At 58.5% G+C, this 27,435-nt stretch overlaps 1 protein-coding gene across 1 annotated transcript; it reads right to left on the bottom strand.

Annotated features, from left to right (window-relative positions):
• On the bottom strand, positions 1 to 26,502 carry SRRM3 (serine/arginine repetitive matrix 3). The gene is made up of 15 exons (XM_026063648.1): positions 26,279 to 26,502; positions 21,542 to 21,643; positions 15,993 to 16,127; positions 15,785 to 15,865; positions 14,918 to 14,947; positions 14,202 to 14,270; positions 13,419 to 13,454; positions 11,678 to 11,728; positions 11,199 to 11,303; positions 10,362 to 10,530; positions 8,106 to 8,108; positions 4,581 to 4,927; positions 3,932 to 4,159; positions 3,326 to 3,463; positions 1 to 217 (listed from the first exon to the last, which is right to left on the bottom strand). The coding sequence occupies exons 1-15, from the start codon at positions 26,500 to 26,502 to the stop codon at positions 1 to 3; spliced, it is 1,935 nt and encodes a 644-aa protein (XP_025919433.1).
• Positions 26,503 to 27,435: the final 933 nt, after the last annotated feature.

Raw genomic sequence — 27,435 nt, 5'->3', positions numbered from 1 at the left:
TCAGAAGCCCGCGCTCTCCGAGCTGCTGCGGCTGTTGTAGCTGGGGCTGCGGCTGGGGCTCCGCGAGCGGCTCAAAGGGCTGCGAGTCCGGCTGCGGCTGCGGCTGGTGCTGTAGCTGTCGTAGCTGCGGCTCCGGCTCCGGCTGTACGAGTAGCTGCTCAGGGAGCTGGAGGACGAGGGGCTGGGGCGGTAGTAGGGGATGGGCCGCTTGCGAGCGCTGCGAACGGAAAAGGGAAACTGAGTCAGGCCCTGGGAGCAGCTCGGGGAGGAGGAGCGCGGGCCCAGAGCAGCAGGGCTTGGACCGGCTGCGGGGTGACCGGTGGGTCCGCGGGCGAGCCGGCCACCCGGCGTCACCCCCCGCCTGCATCCACCCGGCCCTGGCGGCCTCCCCAAGCCCCGGCTGCCCCCGCCGCCACCCTGGGGTGTTAGTCCCGGATTAGGCAGCGACGAGGACAGAAAGTGAGCGGGTTAATGTGGCTTTTGTGTTTCCCAGACACCAAAGATTTAAAGCTGCTGAAAAAGAGAAGTTAGGGATTAGTGGGAGGCAGGATGTGGCGGCCGCCTGGAGAGCCGGGCTGCTGCGGGGCGCTGAGCCCGCCCCGGGGTCAGACCCTCTGCTCCTGAGGAAGAGGAGGGACGCGGTGAGGCCAGGGGAAAGGGGCAGAGGGAGAAACAAGGGGGGAGACCCAGAGAAAGGGTAGGGAGGAGGGTGGGGGCTCTAGCGACCCTCTCACAGCCCCCCTCAGCCCCTGCCGAGGGTCGCAGGGACTGCTGCACGGGTGTAGGGGGCTCCTGGCAGCCTTGCTGCCCCCCTGCCACATGTGGCATCCTTGCCACGGCCCCGTGGCCTCTGCCTGCTGCCCAGGACCTCCATGCTTGCCACCTGGGATGTGGGTGCTGCCTCCATCTCCCACTGGACTCCTGGGTCCCAGGGAGCACCGCACCCTCTCCTTGGCCCTTTCGGCTTCAGGCCTCCAGGCAGCTCCGGGCACCTTCTGGGGTGGTTTTTCCCTGCGTTTCTCCCTTTCTCCCTAATTCCCTGGCAGCCCTGCTGAGCCCCTCTCCCCACAGGACTCAGCAAGAGTGGCACCCATGAGAGTGCCCGCATCCCCCAGGACGCAACAATGTCTCAAGGATGCCAGCCCCAGAAATCTGCCCTGATCAGGATGCTTCCCAGCCCCGGAGGTGGCAGCAGGGGGCGAAAGGTGGCAGCAGACTGCTGGCGTGAAGCAGCCCCTCGCCCCCTTCCCTGGCCCTGCTTGACGCAGGGCGCACCGGAGTGAGTGGTGTTAGTGGGACTGACAGAGACACACATGGCACAGACGTGGCTTAGCACCGAAGGCCGCGTACAGCAAGTTCGAGGAGACACAGTGGGGTCCGTGAGGAAGAGGAGGAAGAGTGGGGGGAGGTTACCCTGCTAACCAGGCCTGCGGCGATGCTCTCCGAGAGGAACCTTGGGATGAAATGGAGAAGGAGACGTTGGCATCATTGACGGAGGAGGCAGGACCGCACGGTGCTAGCCCACCCGGGGCCAGCAGGGAGGGCAGGTGGGCACTGAGGACAGGGTGGGAGGGAAAGGAGAGGTGTCCAGGGGCTCCTCATCAGGCTGCAGGGCTTGCCCATATGCAGACAAGAAGGGCTGTGACTTGTTCCCCCCTGCTGCCCTCTCCCTGGACCATCCTCTGCCTTTATCTGGGCCTGAGACCCTGGGCTAGAAATGCTCTTTCCTTTCTGTGACTGAAAAAAAGAAAATGATGCTTCTTCTTGTGACCCCCAGGCTCTGGGAGCTGAGGCTTTATGGAAACCACCAAGCCTTGGAGAAGAGATGAAATGGCAGGAGCCCTGGACTGCTCCATCCTGAGCTCCCTTAGCAAAGGTGGGACCAGAGCCTCCGGCCCCCATCTGTCCCAGGAGCCAGGGACGGTCCCCACAGGAACCGAGGGCTGTCCCCTCAAACAGGGCTGTGTGGCCTCCTCCTCTCCCTTTCCTCAGGGCAGCTTGAGGCTGGGGCCAGGGTAAGCCCTGCCCTTCTCCCACTGAGCTCTGCAGAGCTATGGCAGCGGAGGATGAGATGGACTACAGCGCAGCAGCCCCATCTTCAGCAGCCTGGCTGCACGGCGTGTCACCTCGCTCCTTATCTCAAGCCTCCAGGACTAACCCACCAGAATCACTGCCGTACGCCCTGGCCAACCAGCCCCAAAGACACAGCAACTGGTGGCAGCTTCTAACACCCATGGAGAGCCCAGACTTGCTACCAGTACCGCAGCAGGGACATAACAAGGGGAGGGTTGAGAGAGGCAGTGAGGACATGGAGAGACACCCACACGTTCTGCTGGGGCAGCCTGGGAAAAACTAGCTCAGGGCAGGGACAAGAGTGCTGCACCACGGCCGAGCTGTGCAGACGACGGCAGAGGGAGGGCTGGGAAGAGCAGGCTGCCCACCACCACTGTGCCTTAGCCACCCTGGCACTGTGGCTTATTTGACATATGCTTGTCCCAACAGGGATTTTGGCCTGGGAAAGGAAGGGTTGCATCACCCTGGAGCAGCAAAGCCACTGTGTGATACAGAGGCTGAGAAACCTTTGTGCTGTGAGGAGCTTTCCTGGCCATATACTTTACAGGCAATCTATTAGTGGAAGCCTGCAGAGACCTTTAAAACAATATATGAGCAGTTAATTCTCCTATCTTCTCTCCTTAAAACTTCAGTCCAGACAAGGCAAAAAAAAAAAATCCTCCCATACTGAGCTGATTTCTAAAAATCCAGCCACCTTCACATTACAATCCCAGATCTCCCAGCTGATAAGAGCTCATGACAAATAGGTCAGAAAAGAGGTAATCTCAGCTCCACACCAGTAATCTCAGCACCACTGAATGCTAATGAGATACTATATATGCATACGGTGTTTTGTCTGGCACTTTTTGGTTATTGCCCGTCTTAGAGCCCAGGACCCTGAATCAATAGGATCTCAAGGAGGAGAAAACTGCATTTGGAGGGAGGGAGAGAAACACATTTGAGACAGTACCTTTTGCTCGAATATACATACACAATTTCAAACAAATTCATATTTTCTACTTCTAAATGTGAAGACATCAGAGGTTTGTAATATTGAAAGCAGTCTGTCTGGTTAGCCATCTGTCTAGCTAGCCTGATGCATCCAACCATTCATGCTCAGGCTCTGTCTATCTGTCCTCAGAGATGCTCATCTATCCATCCATCCATCCACCCACCCACCCAGTGCAATGCCCTGGGCTCCCTGGCAGCAGAGCTCAGCCCCAGGGCTGCGCTAGCGGTAGGGGTGGGGAATTTGGCGTGTGCTGAGATCTACCTTGTGATCCTCCTGGGCTCCATGAAACTGGGAGAGTCACGTCTCCTCTTCCTGATGGGAGAATAGCTTCTGGAGCGACGCCTGGCCCGGGCAGGATCAGGGTCACTGTGGCGTGTTCGGGGCTCATTGTCCTTCTCTCTAAAACAAAAATGACAACACGCATTAGTGACCATGGTGGAGCAAATAGCCATGCTTGGCTGGAGAGCTGCGCAGGGGTCTGCTGAGCAGACTTGAAGCTTGGGGACATGAATACTGGGTGAACACCACACATGGTGACCACCCGCACAGAGCGAGACTGGCACCCAAAACCAGTGCTGGGAACGGTACTGGGCCTGGATCTACGGAGACCGGGGTACCAAACCCCTTGAGACCTTGGACCTTTCTCGCCCACGGGAGGGATGCTTTGAGGGAAAGACCACCAGAGTCTAGAAAGGGTTTTTTGGCTCTCTCTTAATTCTGGTCTCTCCTGGGGAAGGACTTGTGCAGGCAGTGAGTGTCAGGACTTGCATCCCAAGGACTCGGGCTGCACAGCACAACAAACTCTCCAGGGAAGCGTGGATGTTGGACAATCCCACAGGGTGTCTCACACTATCCCTGGGGGCTGACCTGCTCGCGTTTTTTTTCTGTGATGGAGACCGGGTCCTGCTCCGTGCAGCTCGTTTCTCCCGGGAGCGGGAGCGGGACTTGGACAGGGAGCCGCTGGAGCTCCAGGAGCTGCTCCTGTGCCCCGTGCTGTGGGACAGGCTCTTCTTCCGCTCAGATGCGTGCCGGGAGTGCTTGGCCGATGACTCTGAGCTGCTGTTCGGCCTGCCCCGATGGTGTCTCTCCTTCACCCTGCAACGGGGGGAGAAAAGGCAGTCCCTAGGCTGTCCCCATGGCCACAGCCCCCTCCAAAGCTCCTTTTCCTCCACGGCTTTTGCTGTGTTCCTGAAGGAGCTGAGAAACACAGCAAAGCCCCTGAGTACCCAAGAGTGAGCATCAGAAGTGGCCCTATGGGGCCGCGATTTTCCAATTAGCTGAGCTTGCCCCAAGCCTCCCTGTTCCCGCAGCTTAGCCCCATCACCACCATGCAGCGCAGGGTTGGAGCTTGCCCCGGGGGAAAATGGGGTGCTGAGAAGTGAAAGCATCCAGGAACAAGCTGCCCACAGATGTCCACATCAGAGCATGCAGCTACACCCTGAATATTGGAGGCCAACCGCCCAGCGTCCCCGGGAAGGGCTGAATTGCACCCCCTTGCCTGCAAGCCCCCTCTTACTTCTTGGCATGAACGCTGTGGTTCTTCTCGGCGCTGGGCGGTGGGTGGTAGGGGTGCGAGCACGCCGAGCCCTCCGAGTCACTGCTGTAGCCCGTGGGGCTGAGCGCCGGCGGTGATGTCTCCCGGGGGGCTGCGGCCCTGGCCTTGCTCTGGCCCCGGTGCCGGGGCGGCGAGGCAGTGCGGGAGCGGTGCCAGTGGCTGTGCTTCTCGGCCCCGCCGCATCGGGCCACCTTCTCCGGCGAGGGCGAGCGGGGGCTCCTGGCGCCGTGTCTGCCGCCCCGGGCGCGGGGCGACAGCGGGTCGCTCCTGCCGTGGGCCCGGGGAGAAGGGGACACCGAGGCCGGCCTCTGGCAGAGGGGAGAGACAGACAGAGAGAGGGGGAGAGGCAGAGGGGAGGAAAGAAGAGAAGAAAGAAGGAGAGAGCGGTCTTTAACGGGGCGCACCGGGCCGGAGGCTCAAGTCACAACGTCAACGCACATCGCGTAAGGCAGGCTACACAGACGCTACTCTGCACCTTCCTCTCGCCTCAGCCTCTTGCCCTCAACAACGTGGGTCATGCAAATCTCCGCATGCAAAACGCAAAAAACAAAGAGAGAGGGGAGGGGAAAATAAAAAAGCCAAGAAACCCAAAATCATCGGGGAGGGAGAGCTCAAAGGGAAAGAAACAACCCCCCAAACATTTGGAACGGAGATAAAGCAAACCTCTGGCCCCCTCCCAGCCCAAACAAGAAAGGTGAAAGGAAAAGGGATGTAAAACCCAAATGAACTGAGGAAAATGAGAAAAAAAGAAAAGATGAGAGGAGGAAAGGTGGTGGGGGGAGAAGGGAGGGATGGGGGAGAGAGTAAATTAGACTGAACTACGGGATCAAACCAAATGGGACTGGAGGTAATGGGACCAGGTGGGTGCAAAGGGGCTGGGAGCTCTGCTCACACAGATGCATGCACATATATATATATATATATACGCACACATATATATATGTTTAAATATGCATAGTTTTTACATATAGTACAGATTTTGGCTTAAAACAAATCAAGAAAATGAGGAAGACAGCACAGAGCAACCATGGGGGCAAGGCAGGGAGCCACAGAGGACGGGGAGAGAAGGTTGAAAGAAACCAAAAGAAAGAAGAGAACATAAAAAAGAAAAATCAAATAAAAACCAAACCAAAACTCCACAAATGTCATCGTTACTGAGATAAACGAATGTCTCTGAACTCTTCCTGGGATACTCATTGATTTTTTAGCTGTGACTCTGCAGGGAACTGCTAAGTTCTCATCAGCACTCAACACAGACTTTGCTTTCTGCTTCCTTTTTTTCCGTTATATGCTTTTTTTTTTTTTTTTTTTTTAAGTCCCTCTTGGTTAACATCCACTTACCAAAAAAGTGGCATTTCCTCCTTTAGTAGGTAAGGTATGAAGAGAAGGGAAAAGCGGGGCAATATAAGTGCATCATTAGATTCACAAAAATGCAAGAGAGAAAGAAAGAGAGAGAGAGAGAGAGAAAGCGAGAGACAGCGAGAGACGAGAGCGAGGAGGAGAAGAGAAATAAAACAAAACAGCTCGCCTCGCCTAGGCCCCGGACCCTGGCTACGCTCGCACGGAGGCAGCGCCGCGGGGGCGGCCCTGACCCGCTGTTTCGGCGGCGGCGTGAGCGGGACGCCCACGGCACGGAGCAGGACTTTCTCCAGAGCCGCCCTGGGGGCACGTCCGCAGAGCCCTTTCTGCACGGGGCCCGTCCGCACGTCGCCTTCGGGGATGCCCAGCTGTGCCCTGGGGCTCAGCCCTCTCTTTGGGGGTGGACGGCCGCCCCGCGCGCCAGCGGCGCTGGCCACCGCCAACAGCAACCCGCCTAAAAACTTTCACTTCTGGCTGCCCCAAAGTCTTCCTCATTTTTTTTTTTTATTTTTCCCCCTCTGCATCCTCCTAGCAAATAGCCCGTCGGTGAGAAACCCTGAGGGAAAACTGCCCCGGGCCCCGCGCGAAGGCCGGCTGGTCCCCAGCGCCGCCATTTCATGAGGCAACCAAGGGCAAGGTGGGGCAAGATGGCGGCCACGGCGCGCCTGCTGGCCTGGGGCTGGTGCCCGAGGGACAGAAACTGCCAGCTGCGGGGGCCGGTGGCTCTGGGCCCACGCCACGGGGCAGCTTTGGGGGTTTCTCTCTGTCGTCCCCAGCGCCCTCACGGCCCCTGAGCGCCCAGCGCTGCGGGGAGGGCAGCCGCAGCGTTGAGCCTGCCGCGAGGCCTCGCGGGGCCGAAGGGGATGGCGGCAGCGTTAGGGCCAAGCCTGGGGGACACGTACGATGCCGACGAGCCTGTTTCCCCACCGTCCCCTCACCTCAGACATGCTGGGGTAAGCGGATGGGAAGATGCTCCCCCTGCCCTCCCTCTGGCTCCTAAAACCTAGCTTCTCCCTCCAAAAAGAGGGAGGAGGTCAGACCCAGAGGGTGATGGCGGCCGCAGCGGAGACGCCGCCAAGGGGGACATGGCCACGTGCCACGAGCGCAAGCGGCCAGGCAGGGCCAGGGCCTTGGACACCACCGACGCAGACACGTCCCCATACCACGAGTGGCCAGGCAGGGCCGGGGCACGCCGCCACTGCAAGCGGGCACCTGCCATTGCTCCTACCACCCTCCAGAGCCAAAACAGGGCACTGGGGTTTCCTTCTTTTTTTTTTTAAACAATTTCTTTAACAAGCTGTTGGTTTTCCAGTTGCTTTAGGGAGGGGGAAAAGCTGCTAGCTAACGCAGTGATTGCTAACCCTACAAACAGCAAAACGACCCCGGAAACACCTGGCTCCGGGGCGCAGCCACAGGAGGGGCCGCAGCCACGAGGCACATCCGGGAGCGAGCCCTGAGCTAGCACCGGCACCTTCCCAGGAAGGGAAAAATAAAAGCACCCCCCCCCCCCAAAAGAAAGACAGAGAGGCAGAGAAATATATAGAGAGATTTCCTCTAAAACTGCAGCATTCCCACATTCAGCGTTTTCTGCTCCTGCGCTCCGGCTACCCCAGCGCCACCCCCACCGCCATCCCTGCTCGCACTGCCGCTCCTTTTCACACGCTGGGGTTTTGTCCCTGCCCTTTGTCTCTGTTTGCTGTTAGTTTTGCTCGCTTTGTTATCCAGCCCCTAAAAAGCCACAGAGGAAATCAAATCGACTAGACGTAATCGTACCGTTTATGGAAACGAACACAAAATCGGAGGGCTAAAACACACAGAAATGCATTCTACCAACAGAACGAGTAAACGAGGAAGAGAAAAGGGAGGAAAGAAAGAAAAAAATATTACATGGACAGAAAAAAAAAGCATAAAAGAGCATGGCTTTGTAGCTAATTGAGGGGAAAAAAAATACAAAATAAATTATATAGAGCCACCAAAAAGAGACAAAATGAAAGAGACAGAAAGAGAGACTGAGAGAAAGAAAGAGAAAGAAAGTAAGAAAGAGAAAATAACATTAAATCAAGCTACGGTGCTTTTCAACAGGCTCATCTGCAGAAGTGAACGTGCAGAGGTGGACGAAATACCTACCTTCTGAATTGTCAGTGACAGGAATGCAATAATAAAAAAAGAAAACAATAATCTCCACAGTTGGAGTGCAGAATGGGAAAAAGACAATGACTCTTTAGTAATGTGATTTAGACCCCTTTGCTAATAAAGCTTGCTTCACTTAGCTTTCCAATTTTTTTGGTCTTGTTTGATTTTTTATTTTTTCTTTAATCGAAAGTCTCTGGCGGGCAGCCAGACACGGCGGGTTTGCTCGCTTGCGTGCGTCACCCGGCCTCTACATAGCAGCACCGCGTTTCTGTCTCAAAAAGGCGCTACGCAACATTACAAAGTCCCAAACCACATGCAAGTAAAGCAACGGATGGAGGCAGACCATGTCAAGGTTCGTCGGGTCGTTTTGGCACCGGGATCGGCTCGGAGCGGCCCAAAGAAAAAAATAACAGAGAGAAAGAAGTGCTGGAGAGAGTGCGTGTGGGAGAGAGAGAGCGCGAGAAAGAGGAGGAGGAGAGAGGAGGAAGAACGAGAGAGCGCGAGGATGGAGGGGAGCCAGCCGGTGGGGGGACGCATGGAGACGGGGACTGTGCATTTAAAAGGGAAGTTGAGTCTTCAGGGCAAAAACAACTCTTTGGGGCATCCCCCCGGCACAGCAGGGAGAGCAATGGGGCTCACCCCGCTTTCATCCGCGCCTGCAAAGGGTGCTCGGCGCTGGCCACGAGCCCCACCTGGCGAGAGCGGCAACTGGGGACTAAATGTAAGGAGGCAAATGGCAATTCGCTTCTCAATTTTGTAGAGCCAGATGGCTTTTTGCTTTAGATCAGCATGGTTACCTTCCCTTTTAAATCCCTTGGTCAAAATATAGAAATGGAAATACAATGTTCAACGGTTGTAAATATTAAGAAAACACATCTGCTTTTTTGTTTTGTTTTTTTCTTCTCCACATTAACACACACAAAAGCAAAAAATTCTAGAACAACACAACGACGACAGGAAAAAAAATAGAAATATATCGTTTGCATTTCTGTACATCACGAAGGAAAAAAAAAGTCATAATAAAGGAAACTAAACAAGGAGGAAAAAAGAAAAAGCACGTTTCATTTCCCTTCCCTCCCCCTCTTCCCTGCTTCTGCTGAGCAAGAAATGGAATTGTATATTACCGTTTGGGTTTTTTTCAAATGGGAGGCTAAAGAAAAACACAGATGGGATTAAAAAAAGAAAAAAAAAAAAAGAGAGAGAGAGAGAAAGAGAGAGAGAGAGAAAGTTGTTGGAGAAAAGTACCACTAGTGCCCAGGAGCGGAAGGAGCTCAGGGGCCTGGGCGATGCTCTCCAGCGCAGGGCCGGCAAGCACCAGGCAGCCCTTGGCACCCCGAGCGATGCTGAACAGCCGGCGGGCCGACGGCAGCCCGCGGCAGGCTCCGGGGCGGGAGGTGTCCAAGGACAGCTCTGGGGCACCTGGGTGCCGCCAGGTGCCTTGGCTCAGCCCTGCCTCCATCGCCCATCCTGCCCCGGGAGCCGAACCAGGCTCATCTCCACCCCGGCAGTAGTGAAGCTGGGGCCAGCTCTTTTGCCACGCTGGCTATGCCTTAACGTGAGCACTTTTATTACAGGAACAAACCCCTGAAGCAGCAGGGGCTTCCCCAGGGAGCGAGGCACAACCAGGGACAGGCAACCCCAGGACAAGCCTCCACAGAGACTCTGAATTCCTAAAAACTGAGCACCCAGAGCCAAACCAGCTCCAAAGCCTGTCCTGGCCTAAACCCTGTCCCCAGATTCAGGTGCAGACCAGGCTCCACGGCCCAGAGCCCTGGGGTCAACACCTTCGCCTTGGAGGTGGCAGGGAAATAATTTCTCCGGCTTTACCTATTTCTTGGCTGACTGGGCTCAAAGCAGAGGTGCTGAGCACAGAGGTGGTCCTGGTAGGCAATGCTGGCCTGTGAGCAAACAGGTGCTGCTTACCGGAGGGGGGGATTCGGCACCCAGAGAAACGCTGGTGAGCACTGTGGCCGGCATCCCCCTGTCTGGGCACCAGCTCGTGCCCATGAAGCTGGCGGGGACCGGGAAGGGGCAGCCGGATGGCGGCGGGGCTTTGCCCGACGGGGCCAGTGCCGAGACCCCAGTGATCCACCTGGTCCGACCAGCCGGGCGTCGCGAGCTCGGAGCAAAGTGACCAGAGGAGGGAGAGGAGATGAGGTGGGAGAGGAGAGCCGGGGGGAGTCCTGGTGAGGCAGGAGGGGAGGGAAGCGGTCGGGGAAGCGAACCGTGATCCAAGAAAAGCGTACGTACATCCTGCAGCTTCTCGAGCGAGGCGCTGCGGCTGCGGTGGCCGTTCTGGGCGCTGCCCTTGTGCCCGTTCTGGCGCGGCGTGGCCGAGCGGCGGGGCGAGGAGGACGGGCTGCGGCTGGAGTGGGCACTGCTGCCCTTGGGGCAGTCCTCGCGGTGCTTGAGGCTCAGCCTGTGGGGACACCGAGGGGAGCGGGTGACCACAGGCCGGCACAGTGGGGCACGAGAAGCAGTGCAAAGCCACAGCCTCGGAGAGACACGTGTGCATGGGCATCCACCAGGGACCGACTTGTCTCCCATCCCCAGCATGGCATCACCCTTCACCTTGTTCCTGCGGGGTTGCCAGTCACAGGCCATGACAGAAACCACGGCCTCACCAAAGCAGGAAATGGGCTGAAAAAACGTGTTTTGGGCTTTTGCTCTTTCAGACTTTGCTATGCAGTTTGAAACCCTGGCCAGGCACCACATTTCCAAACAAAACTCTGCAACCAAGAGGCCAAGTCATTTTTTTCTGATCCGCTTTGGAAACGCAACTAGGGATGCGCATGTATTCATGGGACTCCAGGAGCTGATGATTCAAGGAAAGGGGGAAAAAGGCCCCAGCCCAGCAAGACTGTTAAAACCATGAGGTCCTCCATGGCTCACATCCCCGCATGGGATAGACAAGTTTGTCATGCACCTCCCAGGGCCTCACCTGCGCTGCTGTCCCCATCCCGGTTCCCAGATGTATCAATACCTGCATCCAAAGGCTCCCTGCCCTCCTCATCACCTCTCCGCCACCTCAAAAGGGAGTTTTAGGGCTGTTTCTGCTGGTGGTGGTCAAAGCAGGGGTCCTCCTACCTGCTGGGGGATTTGGAGTTGCTGTAATCAGAGGAGAGCGAAGCACTGTGGGAGCTGCAGCTACTGCGTCTGTGCGACCACCAGGCTGAGGACTCGCTGTGGGACCTGTGGAGAGGACAGGGACGGGGAGGAAGAGCTAGCTGAATCACTGGATGGTGACAGGGACAGAGGAGCAGCACAGTGCTGCTGGCAGTGGGACGCCCCCGCTGCCAGGACCCTCCGCGCTGGTGCCTCCCCTTGCACCGCCCCCAGCAGCCAGTCATTTTGGAGGCTCCAGCCACCCAGGTTAGCTCGGCCAGCCAGCATGGACCCCTCCCGGCCTGGCCGAGGGTTGGACCCCCACCCACCCAGGCAGGGATAGCCCCACACCCCCTCCTGGCATGGTGCAGGCTCTGGAAGCCCCATCCCACCGGGACCTGCCACCTCCGTGGGTCCTCCATGGGGCCAGACACGGCAGGGGCTGGCCACCGACATCTCACCTCTTGCGCTCTTTGTTTTTCTCTTTCCTTTTGTTCTTGGGGCTCCTGGACCTACAGAAACAGCAGAAAGCTGAAAACACAGATGCGGGAGCATGGGCAGGTCCCACATCCCCAACGGGCATCTCTCCGCTGCCGACACCTGCGTGGGGGTGATGCTGCTCTCTGCCCCATGCCAGGCACCCGGTGCTCAACCTCAGGGTCAGCTCAGGGTTCAGCCCTCAGTGCCCAGCCTTCCCTGTCCTCGCTGGCCATACCCTCGCTTTGTGGCATGATGGTGGGTGCTGGAGCCCAGCTGCAGGCTCAGCTCCGCCTGGAGATGGTCTGACCCAGAGCCGGGGGCCAACCAAGGAAACCTTCATGGGGCTCCCAACAGGCCTGTCATGACTCCAAACATTGCAAACCCCAAGATTTGGGTGGGGGGGGGGAGGGGGAGGGGATTTGCTTGGGGCTGGGCCATCCCTGTTGCGAGACCTTACAGACAAGGGTAGCTCCTGCCTCCACTGTGTGCAAGCCTTGACCAAGTCACTCAGTGATGCCAGCCAGGTGGGACAGGCTAGTGCCAAAGAGAAGTGGGCCATTTCTGCTCTGGATCAGCTGGTTTTAGGGCAGTTGTCACCTCTCTGCTCACCTTCCCCTGCTTCACCCACCTCTTGAGCTGCTCTGCCCACAGATGGCCCCTTTGCCCATCTTTTCCTCCTCTCTCCCTAAATAGCAGTGCCAGCAGAGGGCATCTGCAGAACAAGGCACGGCCAGGGTTTGCCATGGCGAAGCCTTCTGAGATCAATCCTTTCCTCCCCAGGCAGATGAGGGGATCATTGGTCCTAAGAGTGGGGCCCTACAGGGCCCTGCAAGCTGGGCTAGAGAAAGCCTAGAGGCCAGGCATGTCTCGGTGGTGCCCATGCAGGGAATATGCTAGCCCTGCCTGCCCAGCAGCAAGCAGGCAGATACCCCCAGGGCTGTGTGTTTGCCCCCAGCAGAAGAGGACTTGCTTGCAGACTGGTGGCAGCAGAAGGTGGTCCTTTGGGCAGCCCTCAAGAGATAGCTGGGTGCTAGCTAACTGGTCCAGGGCTTTGTCTCACTGTTTGGCAGAGAAACAGTCCCTCACTGGGTCAGACCCGCGTGCTGCAGCCCTACAGCCCCCAAAATCTCCAGCCACAGGGAGCATGATGGGCTGCGATGGGTGGGCTTGCTGACCCCAGGCCTGCTTGGGCCCAGAACATGGCTGGCTACTCGAGAGGCTGGTGAGACCTCAGCACGGTAGCCCCTTGCTACCTCCAAGGTGAATGGACAACCACCGATACCCAGCCTTGAGGTTGAGGAAGATGCCCTGACCTCAAGGCACATTCCTGCCCCACAGCCAGACCCACAGTCCCAAGGTGAGCAACATCTGCTGGGTGCTAGAAAACGTGTGTGTCAGCCCCTGCTTGTATCACCAACAGGGCTAGCCATCACAAGGCTGGTGTCTCCCATCACAGAGAGAACATGGCACCTGCCTAGAAATCTCCATGCTTCCCCCCTCACTCCCATGGCTTTGATGGGGCAGTCACTTACGGGATCCATAACTCCTCAGGGTGCTGCTCCCCCTGCCCCAGCGCTCAGTGGCAGGGAGGACCCGTCTCCGCAGGGTGGAGGTGGCAGGGGCAGTGGGAGGGATGAGGGCTGGGGGCTCTCCCGTCGAAGGGAGAAGCTGGGACCTAGAGCAGGTCCCAGCGGGATGGCTTCCTTCAGCCTTCGCTCTCACCTGTGTCTTCTCTTCTTTCGGGATCCAGACTCAGACCTGAGGGACAAAGAGGAGACAGAGACAAAGGAGACGCATTGAGAAGGCTAAGGGGGAGGAAAGGTTGGGCTGGGCAGCCCCCAGGGGATGGAGGTGAATGGGGATGAGGGGATGGGCTGATGGATGGGAGAGCACATCAGCGAGGGAGCTGGGAGCAGGGCAGCTGCTGCTCAGACAACCCCAGCTCCCCGAGTAATGCCATCCCCATGCTACAGGGACATGCCAGGCCCCTGGCACATCCTTGGCAGGCAGTGGGGCATCAACTCTCTGGCATCCTCTTACCTCCTCCTGCCTGCCAAAGTGCCTCCCTCCAGATTTACTATAGCACACCCCGTTGTGGCTGCAGGAGGCCCCGTCACCCAAGGTCCCTTCCCAAGGCATCCTGCACCCAGGGTCACCCCACACTAGCCATGCGCAATGGCTCGGCTGCTCTCAGGCCTGGACTTGGTGGAAGTCGGGGACACTAGGCTGGCTGCACTGCTGAGGTGGTACTCAGGGCAGGGACATGGTAATGTGGGTTCATGGGTGCCAGGGTGCTGCCACGCACCCGCAGGGCCCCAGGCAGCCTTGGGGTCGGATTCACACAGGGAGCAGGGCTGAGTGGCAGGGTTCATGCCCCATCCCTGCGCACTGGTCCTTGCCAAGCTCACCTCTAACCAGCCCTGCTCAATGACTGTCCCCCTCTGTCATCCAAGGAGGGGGCAGATGAGGGAGAGAAAACGCAGGCTGACCTGCTGCCCTTCTTACCTGTCACGTCTGTGTTTCTTTCCAGCCTTCTTTTTCTTCTCCTTGCGGATTGGTGAAGAGCTGTCACAGCTGGAATAAAAAAAAAGAAGGAGCCCTTGAGCCAAGAGTGAGGGGCTCTTTGATCATGGCCATGGTGCAGCAGGGACCCCAAGGCCCATCCCCATGGCCCACAGGAGCCCATCCCTGCAATGCACCACCACCCCACCTCCCTGGAGTGGCCGATGGGACTTAGACACATGAGCATCACACAGAAACCATTTCCTTAGGGGATCTGCAATAGGGGGTGGAAAGTGGCTTTTGGAGCCTGGACTTTGATTAACTTTGGTCCCAGACCACTTGCATCTCACTGTGTCCCATTGCCACCTTGTGGGCTCTGCAGTCTCCAGCAGGAAACGCAGCTGGAGGAGTCAATTCCCGCTACCATTTCCCAGCCGGACAGCAAGTGGCAAAGGCCAGCCTGTGCAGGTTCTCTGTGTGCACTGGTGCGAGCCTCCATCCAGCCCAGCCCTCCTAAGCCACCAGCATGCGCCCCGCTCCACCACCCTCACCATGCTGCAACAGGGCTCGGGGCCACGGGCACCCACACGGCCCAGCAGGGTGCTGAGCTCAGCTCAGCCCTATGGCACAGCAGGAGGGGAGGCTGTGGGCAACGGTGTCATGCAAGGGTAACAGGCCTGCTGCTGCACCGAGGGGCACGCTGCAGCCAGGGCACTCACCTGCGCTCCGAGCCAGGTTTCCTCTTTTTGCTGCCACAGGGAAGGCAAAGAAAGGCACGTTAAGGAGAGCAGCTCCTAGTCCCAGCATGGGCTGCGCAGGGGAGGAGCAGGCCCCAGGGGAGAGGGGACCAGCAGGAGGACAGAGCCAGACTCCTCCAGAGGCCAGATCCTGCCCAGTGCTGTGCCCTACACCAGCCAGGTCCTTCTTCCCTAAGGCCCTAATCAGTGTTTCCAGCTGAGCAGCCTGAAGGGTGATGGTGCATCTCTTAATGCTACAATTACCCACATCAACTGGCCCCTGTGCTAATTGCCTCCTTAAGTCACATCTCCACAAAGCAGCTGACTGTGGTTGTGTGGTTGGGTCCCCCATGGCCAAAGTGGGGCTTGCTGGCATGGGGGAGCTCCTTCCAGAGGGGCCAGGCTGGGTGCGCGTGTTGCATCTCCTGCCCATATAGATGTGTTGCATTTGGGGGGTGTATTTGGCTGCTTTGCCTCCCTGGGGAGGGTGCACGTACTGCATTTTGGGTTGGTATACGGTGCATATATGTTTATGTCAACTGGGACAATGCAGGTCCGTGCTGTGTGCTCAGGCTGGGTGAGGTTTGGGGCCCCGCAGTGCTGTGGAGGCAGCTGGGCAGGCTGGGGTGCAGACGGGAGACAGACCTGGACCTCGCCTCCAGCACCAGCCCCTGCGGCCCATGGCCCTGACCCCAGAGCTGAGCAAGGGCCAAGTTAATGACCCAGAGTCATTAAATCCTCCCATTTGGGGGGATGTGAACCTCAGCAGAAGCTAAGGAAGGAGCCGCGGGGAGAGCCAGGCGGAAAGCCCGGTCCCCTGCTGCCCTCCTGGGACAGCCAGGGACTCACCGGCTCCGGCGGTGACCCGATTTCTTTTTCTTTTTCTTCTTGGGCGGGGGAGAGGTGGAGCTGCTTGACCGTCTTTTCAGCCTGCAGGAAAGAGCAGACACGGTCGGGATGGTGCCGGCCACCCTCCTCCTTGCGCGGGCTGCGATACGGCGGGCTGGCCAGGGTGCAGGGGAGCAGCGTTTCCGGGAAATCCCGGCCGCGGGCGCACCTGTACTCTCGGTGGCTGCTGTCGTCGCGGTAGCACTCGGCTGAGCAGTCGCACTGCAGCAGGCAGCCCTCGCCGTACTCGGGGTACTCGGCGGCGTACTCCTCCCCGTCCACCGCGTGGTGGTTTTCTATCACTCTGGCAAAGGAGGAGAAGCAGGATTATTTCGGGGCTCTCTGCTTCCCATCCCAGGGCTTGGTGGAGGGTGCTGGGGTCTCCCCAGCGGGGTCAGCCCAGGCAGGCAGCAGGGGCTGGATTAGAGGGAGAGGAGACGGCAGGAGGATCGGGGGATCTGGGGGGATTATCTGGCCGTCGGCCGGAGCCACCCAAGATTATCCAGGCTTTGTGCCAGGCGCGGGAACGTGCCGCGGGCTCAGCCCAGGCCGCCCGAGGATGCATGGGGGCGGTGGGCTGAGGTCCCGGGGCGACGGGGGGCCCACCAGGCTGTGCTGTCCGGGCCAGCCGAAACGGGCAGGGGCCAGGAGTCAGGCCCAAAACCCCCGGGGTCTCCTCTGCCTCCCGAGTTCATCAGCATTAATTCTCCCGCTGCCATGGAAACGGCGGGCAGGTTGCCATTGGCAACGGCGGTCGCCGCGGGGTGGGATGCGCCGCCGCCGGCATGCCTCCCGGCCCCTTGCTCGCTGAGCCTCTTCCTCGGCAGAGCACCGCAGTTGGCGCAGGAGCAGTCGGAGGAACGCCCGTGCCTGGGGACATGGTGATCTCCCAGCTCTGCCACCAGGCTCAGCCCCTGCACGCGGCAGCGGTATCCAGCACTCTCCTCACGTCCCTGGGCTCCCCCACCTTCCCCTGCCGCCCCCAGCTCCCCCTTTTTCCAAAAACCCAGCCAGAGCCCCTCCATGCACAAGGCAAAGGCAAATGCATCCATCTACGGATGGATGGGGGTGCTTTGCTAGTGATTTGGGCCCTGAGCAGAGGAAGAGCTCCTAGGCCGAAAAAGGTGGCTGAGGGTGTTGAGAATTGGTGACAGCAGCTGAGAAGAAGGGGGCGGAGCAGATAAAAACACGTCAAAGAGCCCTGACGAAGCGTTTCCTAGCAATGCCCCTGCTTGGAGATGACAACCAGAGGGCTGTCTCCAAAGCCAGCTCCAGCAGCTCAGGACAGAGCAAGCTTCCCCTGGCTTCCAACTCAGCCCCTTGCACAGGTCGCTGGAGCCAGACTCGTTGGAGAATCCACAGGAGATGGTACAGGCTGTTTATTTTCCATTCTTCCCATGCTCCCAGCATTCAGGCTGTGTTTGGCAGCAGAAGGACGTCTGGGTGGGATCTGCCCTTCTAGCACATACATCTGGCATACCCTGTGATCACACCAGTCGCACCTTCCGTGTGGGATATCAGAAGTTAATTCCCCAGTGGAGAAGCCGTCCAGTGCCTTGGAAGCCTCACGGTACCAGGAATGGGGGCTCAAAGCCCCATTTTGGGCTGAAGTCCTTGGGTGACCAACCACAAGTCACTCAGCATCCAGCTGCCTGGGCAGAGGTGCCAGGGCAAGCCCCAGGATCCCCCCCAAAAAGAATGGGAGTTACTGAGGAACCTGAAAATTGAGCCCACAATCCCTGCACCTCAGTATCCTCTCCCATCCGTGAGGACAGCTTTCCCTCTTCTCCTCCCTGCTCTGCCTGGTCCATGTTTAGGCATGGGTTGTCTTCTCCAGCATGGGGCAGCATCCCTCCTGGAAGGAGCAGCTTGGTGCTGTTCCCAGATGACCTGCTACCGTTGCCTGCAAGCTGACCCAGGCAAGCTCCTGGGAGCGCCAAGGGCACCAGGGTTGCAGTGGGTGCTGCAGGGGCGGAAGCAAAGCCCAAAGTTCTTGATAACAACAGCACGTAAGCCCAAAAGCTCAGAAATAACAGCCCAGTCAGAGCAGCGCTAACAGAAATAGTGGAGTGGTAGGGACATCCCAGTTCTCCGTCACATCCATATCGGCAACTCCATCTCTGCTGGGGGAAAATTGCTCTGATGTAGGACATCTCATCCAGGGAAGACAGGAGGACATGGCCTTCAAGAAGGAGACTCCAGGTGCCCTAGCTGAAACTGTAGTAGACGGTGCCATGTCTGGAGGATGCCCTACATCAAGCAAGCCCAGTCTTTCACCTAACAAGGGCAGATTTAGCCTTGGAAGCTGGACTCTCTAGCTAATGTCCCAAAGGTGGGTCCCTCCAGACTTTCCAGTCTTGGAAGTCTTTGGCAGGCAAAACTGATGGAGAAGTGCATCCCCTGCAGCTGTTGGGGCCACACGGTCCCTTGGCACCAAGCTGCTTGCCAGCCCTGCCAAGGCCTCCAGCCAATGAAGGGGCATTTCTACCTAGACACGGCAAATCTGAGAACGGCACATGTTGGCTTTGCTGGCTGCAGACAGGCCCTGGGGAGTTTAACCCAATTAAAAGCATTTTGGACTCAAAATACAAGTGAGACATCCTTCTCCTCACTGCAAATGATTGCTCAACTGAGCAGGCCATGCTGGCTGGCAGAGGGGGTGAGATGGCGTGGGTCTCAGTTTGCCATTCCCCCAGCCTGCTGCAAAGCAACTACCTTTTGGGTCCTTTCCAAACGCCTTTTGGCTTGGCCATGTCCCAAGGGCAGCATATGCCTTTCAAATAATAATAAAAACATGGAAAGGGGGAAGAAAGGAGGAAGCGAGAGAAGCAAAGAGAAGTCATTACTTGTTGGATTTTCGCTCTGCTCCCTGAGTGGCTGATGAAATTCAGCAGAGAGGATCGCCAACCACGTGCTCCGAGCTGGAGCCTGCTGGCAGCTTTTCTTCCATTAGCTGTGCTCAGCAGTTCAAGACCGGGTTGTGCTGCTCCAGATATATCTCCCCTCCTGACACATGCTATCCGTTGTTTTTTTTTTCAGTCCCACCAGCCTGTCCATCAAGCAGTTACTCCTTCGGGAGCTGGGCTGTACCGCCAGGCTACATGTGCGTAGATGGAGAAGAGAGCTGGAATTGTGCAGAGAGCCAGTTAGGGGCTCAGGTGGTCGTGTCTCGGCTCTGTGCCTCAGTTTCCCTTGGGGATTTTGCGGATGATGCTGATCTTTCACATGAGCTTTGAAACGAGAACAGCTGCCCAGGTTCAGACAAACAGATCAGATATTGGGCTGGACGGACTATGAAAGTAGATGTCCAGAGAAGCATCAGACCAGGATCAGCATACGTGATATTTCTGCAGAGCGTTCTCCCAGCCTCCACACCATTTCAAGGACAGGAGCGTGTGTTTATTTAATAACTCTAGTGCACCTCCTCTGTCCAGCCTCTTCTGGAACCAGTGCAGAGATTTTACACCCAGGACATCCTTTGGAAAGGCCTTTGTATGTTTGCACGTTGCATGAAGAACCACTTCTTTTGGACCTGGCTCCAACTAGCTCCATCTGAGTACCTCTTGACTTTGTGCTGGGAGGAGCAGTCAGTGCTGAGCCACCCTCCCCAGGCCACTCAGGATATTGCAGATCTCTTTTTCTGCCCTCCATCATCTCTTTTCAGGCTGCAGAGTTGCCAGCTACTCCGTTGTAGCTTGTACAGAGGCAGTGCCACTCCTGGGATCAGACTTGGCACCTTCCTCTGAGCAATCCTGCACTTTGAGACTGGTCCTTCCAGATCAGCACTATTATTTATAGCCCATAAACTAATCTTCAACGATTACCCTTCACAGTGCAAAAGCAAGCCTGCAAGTGGGGAAAGGGCACAGCAGTGGCTGTTCGCGTAACCTTACCCTCTCTTCTGTTTCCCTGTCTGCTTATCATGGTGCCAGCTCCAATGGGAGAGCCAGCCCAGGTTCCTGCTGGCGGCCACAGCACCACTCCGGCACACAGAGCTTCCCAGCCTGCCCGGGAGGATGCTCTGGGGACGACTCATGCCCCAATGGGCAATGGGTGCTGGTTAACCCGCCAGCTTGGCTCTGGGACATCAGGGTGGTGTTGGGCAGGTTGGTAGGGCCACAGGCAGCCAGCCAGGCTTTCTGCCCTGGGTGGGCTGCCTGCAAGCCCAGGGCAGCAGCGAAGCCAGGGTTGCTCTCTTCCCTTTCGCTGCCTCGATGGAGGAACACCCCTCGCTCCACTCTGTCGTTCCAGGTCTCTTCTCACCCTCAGAGTGCTGCCTCTCTCACCCGGGGTGTTAGGAGATGGTGATGCTGGAAGGGTTTGGGAGCTGCTTTGCAAGGCACTGGGTCTCTTGTGCCCTCCTTGTGCAACCAGGTGGCTATGGAGAACCAGGAGCCCGGGCCCTCCTGGCTCCTTGGCGGCAGCGCTGGAGTGGTGGAGCTGTGGGAGGAAGGTTCTCCCTGCTGCCGCGGGTTCCCTGCCTCCCCCCTCGCCCTGATTTCCTGACCCTAATGAAGCATTAATATTCAGTGAACCTGCAGGAGCTATTCCTGTCCCAAGTGACCTGGTTTCCAGGCTGATAGATGGAGCACGCCAGGCCAGCCACGCTGCCTGGGCCATTAAGCTTTTCACAGATAAATCATGATCAATCCAGGGCAGATCCTCGCGAGGATGGGGATGCTTCTGCGCTGGGCGGGCAGGAGGGGAAGCAACCAGCTGGGAGCAGTGGGCAGCAGGTCTCCAGGGAGAGCTCTGTCATTTTGTACGACTAAACTCAGCTTCTAGACCCCAAGGCAGAAGCAGCCCCCGGGGAAGGGCCAGAGTGAGGAGCTCTTACAAGACGGAGTCGCGGGGCAGGAGCTACTTGGAGCAGCTTCCTCGGTGGGGCTACGCGGGATTTACACCAGCCTGATAACCAGGCACCGAGGGGATGGCTCTGGATCTGCCCAGGGAGAAAAATAGCGAAGGCGCCAGCCCTGCTGATCCAGCCTGCGCCCCTTACGGCACAACTTGTCATTACGATCATACATTTCCCTTGCCCGGAGAGAGGCAATTGCAGCCCCAAGGAAGGCAGGAGAGGTGACCCAATATGCAGGGAATGGGCAGAGGTGAGACAGCCCAAACCACCTTGGATCCCCTCAAAATAAAGTGGGGTATCACTTTGCTCTACTGCCCTTGGTGCAGTTTGCATTTTAGGCAGAGGGAGACACAATACCCAGGCCAGATTTATGACGGCTGCTAGCAATTGCACCGAGCCAGACTGCATGGTGCAGGAGATGGATCTGCCCGCGGAGTCCCAGTCCTGCCTTGGCCTGATGCACCAAACCTGCATCTCAAAAGACCTGCAAGGTCTCTGCCACTGTCCAGCGGGGCAAGCCCGGCATCGAGACTGTCTGTGCTTCACTGTCAGCGTCCGTGACATGGGCATTGCAACACCGACCTCATCACGCAGCACCCTGAGGTTTCTGGAGCACCAGTGCTGGATAACCTCGCTAGAGATAGGATCCTGTCTTAGACCTTCCACATTAGAGGGAATCTGGCGGTGAGATTTCCCAGAGGAGCTGGGATCTCTCAAAGCCCTCAGCATCCAGAGCAAGTTTGGAGGCTGGGTTTTATGTAGCCCCCCTCCACGTGGATCACAGAAAAGGTTGTCCCTGCAGCCGCAGGAGGCCAGCCCAGCTGCCACCAGGGCCCACAGCCCTACCCGGTCTCACTTACATTTGGCGCCCGTGCTGGTCCTCCCGGGTGAGCACGCCTTCCTTCTCCATCAGCATTTGCCGGAAGGTCCCCACTTTCTGCCGGATCTCCTCTTCAGAGTACCTGGAAGGGGGAAGACACAGTCAGGGTTGCCGTGGCCGGAGTGTGGGAGCCGCGGGGCAGGACAGCTGCTGGGAGACCGCGGGGCTGCGATTTTCCCCTGCAGCGCAAGGGGCTGGTGCATGTCCCCATGCTCCCGGCCCTTCCCGGCCCCCGGGATCCTGCCACCCTCCCACCCAGAGCAAGGAGCCTCTCCCACCCCGCAGCCCTGCTTGCAGTGGGCTCGGGCCGAGAGCTGACCAAAGCTGATCTGTGATTTAATGCCACAGTCACCTTCTTTTCCTTCCCTTCCATATGTTTTCCTGCAGAATAAAGTTCTGAAAGCAAATGAGCTGGAAAGAAATTCTTGTCAGGCACCCAGAAATATTTCTTGTGGCTAAATGCAACCCCCTGCTCTGATCACAGTGGTTCATTGGTTATTTAATCTATTTGTACAGGCTAATTTTTTTTTTTGCAGAGATTAGGAAAGCAAAGAGATTCACAACACACTTGCTCTGTCCTTATACCCCATCCCGGGAATCCACTGTTGGCTACCAACAGAGGCAGGACGGTGGCCAAGCGGGACGGCGTGTCTGAGCCAGTTCACGTGGTATGTTAACGGCAGAAAAAACAGTCAAAAACATAGCTCCTGTGCAGCAAATATCCGAAGGGAGTGCTGCTCTCAGGAGGGGCATTCTTGCTCCCTAGAAAATCTGGGAAAGATCCCCTTAGCACCCAAAACATCCTCCGCTCTGACCAGGTCCGGTGGGCACTGTTCCCCCAGGAAATGGCACCGAGCTTGCGGCACCGTTGCTGGGATGGGGCAGGACGAGGAGCAGGAGGCCCACGACCTGTCCGGGTCCCAGCACCCATATGGGTGCAGAGGGGTGCAGAGCCTCGCAGATGGAGACCGGTCCGAGCGCCCGCGGCGCTGCAGGAAATCAAGGAATAAATCATTCCTATTCATCTCGCTTCAAAAGCGGCACGGCGCTGGGCAGCGGGGGTGCAACAGCTGCCCGTCTCCTCCGCCGCAGCGGGTGCCGGCTCCGGGGAAGGGGCGATGCGGGTCGCCGGAGACACCGCCAGGGAGGAGCCGATAGCGGAGGAGGCGGCCAGCGTCGGCGGGAGGAAAGTGTCCGTGTCCTTCGTCACGGCCGCTCCCGGCCCGCGCGCTGTCCTCGGATGCACCGTCTGGCAGGGGCTGCTCAAGCTGCAGCCGGGGCCTCCGGTCAGGTCCCATCAACCCGGAAAGCTGCCGGGAGTTGCGGCAGGAGGAAACCCTGCGATTTCCGCGGGCAGGCACCTCGCGAGGCTGCGCTCCGGAGCGCGGGGCCCCGCTCGGCTCCCCGTCCTCACGGGCCCCACGTCACCCCCCGCGCCAGCCCCGGGCGCAGAGGGGCACCCGTGGCCCCGCCACCTCCTCCATCATACAACGCTTCCCAGCCACCTGGGTGGCTTTTTGCTTGTCCCAATATGGGGAAAATCTGCTGTGTTTCGGGCCCGCAAAGGGGGACGGATGCGGCCGCGTTTGCCCAGCCATAACCCGCTGCAAGCAGGCCTGCAGAGAACCGATGCTACGAGTTCTGCCTCCCGCACCCACACACGCCTCTGGCAGGCGTGGGTTTCATCTCCCCAAACTCTCTTTGAAGAGGTGCTGCTCGCAGCACGTGCTGCCAACGGCGTGACGGTGATGGGGGGGATTAATATTAACGAGCTGATTTGCACCGAAGCAGCCTCGTTAATTCTGCAGCCGGCGAGCAGGCAGGGGGCGGCTGAGCAGCACTGCCCGCCCGGCGCCCGGGCAGCCCCGGCCACGCGCCCCTCGGCTCAGCCCCAAAACGGGGCAGCAGCCCCAAACCCCGCGCGGTGTCCTGGCCAGCGGGCGCACGAGCCGGGCAGCGCGCGGCCGCGCTGGGAGGACGAAGCCCCACGCCCGGGCACCTGCAAGCCGGCCGCTGCGCTCAGCGAGCGGGGAGACGTCTGCCCGGGAAGACAAATATTTGCCGCAGCAGGTTGTTAACGCGGCCGGTGCTCTCGGCGCGGGGCCGTCGAGCCAAGCAGGAAGCAACAGATGGGCCATCGCGGCCGCGGCTCGGCGAGGACGCCAGCCCGCAGCCCGCTCCCCGGCCCGGCGAGGCACCGCGTCTCCCGTGCTTTGCTTTCTCCGACACGGCAAACAGACGTCGCTCTGCAGCGCGTCGCTGCCCTCGCTGACGGCTCAGCCGGCTCCTCTGCCGCTGCTCCGCGGCTCCCTGCCGGCTGGCCCGGGCACCCGGCACGCGCGGCGGCGATAGCGCCGCAGGGCTCGCAGCCCAACGGGGCCAGGAGACAGAAGGGTTCGTAGGTCTGCGCAGCCCTGCGACAGCAACGCGGCGCGGAGGGACCCGGCGGTGGGACGCGGAGGAGCTGCCGGGGCTCCGCGCCGTCCGGGCCGCCCCGGCTGCGGGGGCACCGCTGCCTTCTGAGCTGGGGCCCAGAGCCGTGTCCCCTGCAGCCAGGTGCTTTGGGAGCAATCCCAGACTAAGGGTTTTACTCCCAGGTGTGTCCCACCACGGGGATACTTAGACACTGCGGCCAAGGCGGGGGACTTGCCGTTCTCCCTGGCTGACTCCTCTTCCCAGCTGGGGCTGAGAAAACGCCTGGGGAACGGGTGACAAAATGGTCCCACGGGCCCGGAGCGGGCCACGGAGCGGGCGCTTAGCAGGTCTGCAGGGCAGCAAAGCCGCCGCGGGGAAAGACCCCTCCAGGCACCCCTGGGTCCCGCTGGGACCTAGCGATCCGGCGACAGGAGGCTCAAGGAGCTGGAAAACACCCTGACCTGCCCCAGCCCACTCCGGTGCCTTCCCGCCTGCCTACCTCGCCTCTGCTTGTAACCCCGTTAGAGGGATTTTTTTGCATTTAACACATTTAGCAGGTTTGGGAGCTAAACAAGAAATGCTGACGTCTCTTTTCCAGAAAATAAATCCAACCACCAGCCGCTAAATCACCACGCAGGCAGCCTGGGAGCGAGAAGCACAGCCGGACGCGGAGCAAGCAGGAGGAGCCGTCAGCGTTCAAGGAGGCCACCGAGCGCTTAAATCCCCACACAACCTCCTCTGCTATGAAGCCACTTAATCCCAGGGGCCCTGCCCCTTGGAGATAAATCTCCGCGAGGCACAGGGGACACGGCCGGGATGTGGCCACCAGGACAGGCAGAAACCTCTCGGGTCGAAAGCGCTTCCCATGCAAAGCCCCGGGAGAGCCCCTGCGCACCGGGGAAGAGCAGGCGGGAAGATTAAACAAGCTGACCAAGATTATTACTGTAATTAATTATCATTTAGGTGTATCACCGTCATCATCGTTATTAATAGTATTAATAATAGCAAAGACAATTACAGCAATACCAACAATACAGCTTGCAATAGCGCTATTACCCACTGCAGTAATAATAACATTAATAGTAAGAACCCTGGTAGGGCACGGGAACCTGAAAGGAGGATCTGAGCTCCCCAAGGCGCCAGGTCAGCCTTATTTATTTCCATAATGACAAATTAGGCACAATCATTATTCCAGTCTGTGTGAGACAATTTAATTCTAGGTCACGCTCGTGCTCTTAATGAAAGCCTTGGCGAAGTCGTCTCTCAATCCATTTTCCTTCTCCCCAGCTGATATAAGTCCCCGTCTACCCGCGTGCTGAAGAATTTGGTCTATCAATCAGGTTTTAGCGAGCTGTCAGGGGTATTGGGCTCTCCTGCCAGCCCTTCGCTTCACCCGGGCAGACAGCGAAGGCCGGCGAGCAGCTCGCGGCGCCCAGCCAGGCGCATGGAAGGAGATCTGGGGGCAGAAGGGATCTTCTCGCCCCAGCCAGCTCCCAAAACTGCAGGGAGAGGAGCGAGGCAGCGACCAGACTGACACACCGGAACGGCCCCCCTTGGGGCTAAACAGCAGCTCTTCTATTTTTTTTTTAGCGCGATGAAAACCCAAAGCGCAGTGAATTCCCAAATGAAACGCAGAGAGCAGAAATCCTGACGGTTCACTTCTCAGATGTCACAAAAAAATCATTTTGATGCCTTTTCCCCCTCCTGGACCCCGACAAAAGCAGGTTGTGACACCTGCAGATGGGTCCTCCAGTCCCACCTAAACCAGCCACAGCTTCAGTTCCCCAACCCACGGGGGCGAGACCGACCACCTTCCTCCCTGCTCCTCTGCCAGCGTCACCCACCTCTGCCTCTACCACCACCACCGCTGCTGGTGGCCTCTCACTGCTTGAAGAGACCCTGCAAAGGCGCTACAGAGATGAGCAGGGCACGAGTCAGGCAGCGCTGAGGGCTGACCCTTCCTCTGACACTGACTGCTTGCATGGCCTTGGGCAACTCACTTGTCTTTCTTGTCTCAGCTTTCCCGGCTATCGTCACGGAGAGCTGAGAGCTGAGATTTCCAAGCAGAGGTGCCTACAGGGAGTCTCCAAAACCCAAGCACTGCTGGGTTTGGATTTCCAGCAGCAATTTAGCATCACAGGTCTGACCCACCAACCCACCCCAATGTTGTCTGATACACTGGCCCAATGTATCCAAACACTGACAAAGCGGATTTACTTCCAAGGGGGGATATTTATCACTCCTGTGTATTTTAGATAGGGAAGGGGGCACGTCTGCAATCCACCCCAAGGCCGTCACTCACCCTTGTTCTTCCATCATCTCCTGCAGCTCCATGCACTTGAGCTCCACCCGCCGCTTGCGCTCATGGTCCAGGATTTCGCGGTGAGCCTTCTTCACCAGGCTGGGCTCCACCAGCCGCACCTCCTCCTCGCCCTTGTGCCACGTGCCCGAGGCACCGGGCTGGGAGAAGCCGTTGGAGGCCTCCTGGGGCGAAGGCACGTTGGCCCCGTTGTTGTAGAGCGCCATGGTGGCGTGGGCGGCCTCGCGTCCAGCAGCTCCTGGGAGGAGAGAAATGGAGCCCGGGGTCAGTCCCTATCCCAGCTCCCCGCTTTGCGGGAGACGCGTACCGCCTCCCCGGCCCCTTCCCGCCGTCTGCTCTCCTGGCAGAGGGAAACCGGCAGGCCAGAGCGGCTTTTCCTCCTTCGCCCCTGCTCTTTCACCTTCACGTGTCCCCATCTCCTTTCTTCACAATCGCGTTCGATTCTTTCTCGCTCGGCTCCAAAAATAACCCCTTGGAAGAGGACAGCCATTCCAGAGCGGTAATGAAATGCTGAGGCTTTGGCTAAGGCTCCCCGAGCTCCGGGGAGCAGAGACACAACCGCGCTTGGCTCCCGGACGCCCTCAGTCAACGGGGACGCAGTGAGCCTCACCCCGGGGGTCCGTGCAGGTCGTGGCGTCCCTGGTCCCCAGCGACTCGCGGCTCTCGGCACATTTCCGAGCCCTCCAAGCCTGCTCATCCAGAGCAGGAATGCCGTGAGCACATCCGCACGAGCCACCGCTGCGGGAAAGAGAGCCCGACGGCCTCGTCCGCGCCCGGCCAGCCCCATGGTGCTGGTTTGCGTGTGCAGGTGGAGATGCTCTGACCGGGCGCTTGGATCCAGGCTCTCCGGCCTCTTCAGAAAGCCGTGAGCTCCCTGCAGATACCAGCCGCATCGCTGCCTGCGCTGGCTCCCGGCATGGATGCAACCGTGAGCCCTGATTTTGCCAAAAGCTAATGCTGGCTCTGCCGGTGCCGCGGGGTCACCTTGGCGAAGGCATGCCTCTTCCTCAGTTTCCCCACCCAGCCGTGCTCAAAGCACGCTGCAGAAAACACAAACCCTTTCCCACGCGCTTGATGTTCCCACTGGAGAGCCGCTGCCTTAATTACCGGCAGCAACCAGGCTGCAGAGGGACCGGCTG

The sequence above is a fragment of the Apteryx rowi genome, unplaced genomic scaffold, assembly GCF_003343035.1.
Source record: "Apteryx rowi isolate R43461 unplaced genomic scaffold, aptRow1 scaffold_20, whole genome shotgun sequence".
In the NCBI taxonomy this organism is placed as follows: Eukaryota; Metazoa; Chordata; class Aves; order Apterygiformes; family Apterygidae; genus Apteryx; species Apteryx rowi.
Note: the sequence above shows the minus strand (reverse complement) of the source record. Positions and strands in the feature narration are given on the sequence as shown.

What these genes read in the sequence shown, in the direction of transcription:
- SRRM3 (XM_026063648.1), bottom strand. Translation starts at nt 26,502, where the DNA reads ATGGCGCTCTACAACAACGGGGCCAACGTGCCTTCGCCCCAGGAGGCC. An exon ending in AAACCTGGCTCGGAGCGCAG is followed by an intron (nt 14,271 to 14,917) that starts GTGAGTGCCCTG and finishes TTTTTATTCCAG; the next exon opens with CTGTGACAGCTCTTCACCAA. An exon ending in AAAAACAAAGAGCGCAAGAG is followed by an intron (nt 11,304 to 11,677) that starts GTGAGATGTCGG and finishes TCCTCTCCACAG; the next exon opens with GTCCCACAGCGAGTCCTCAG.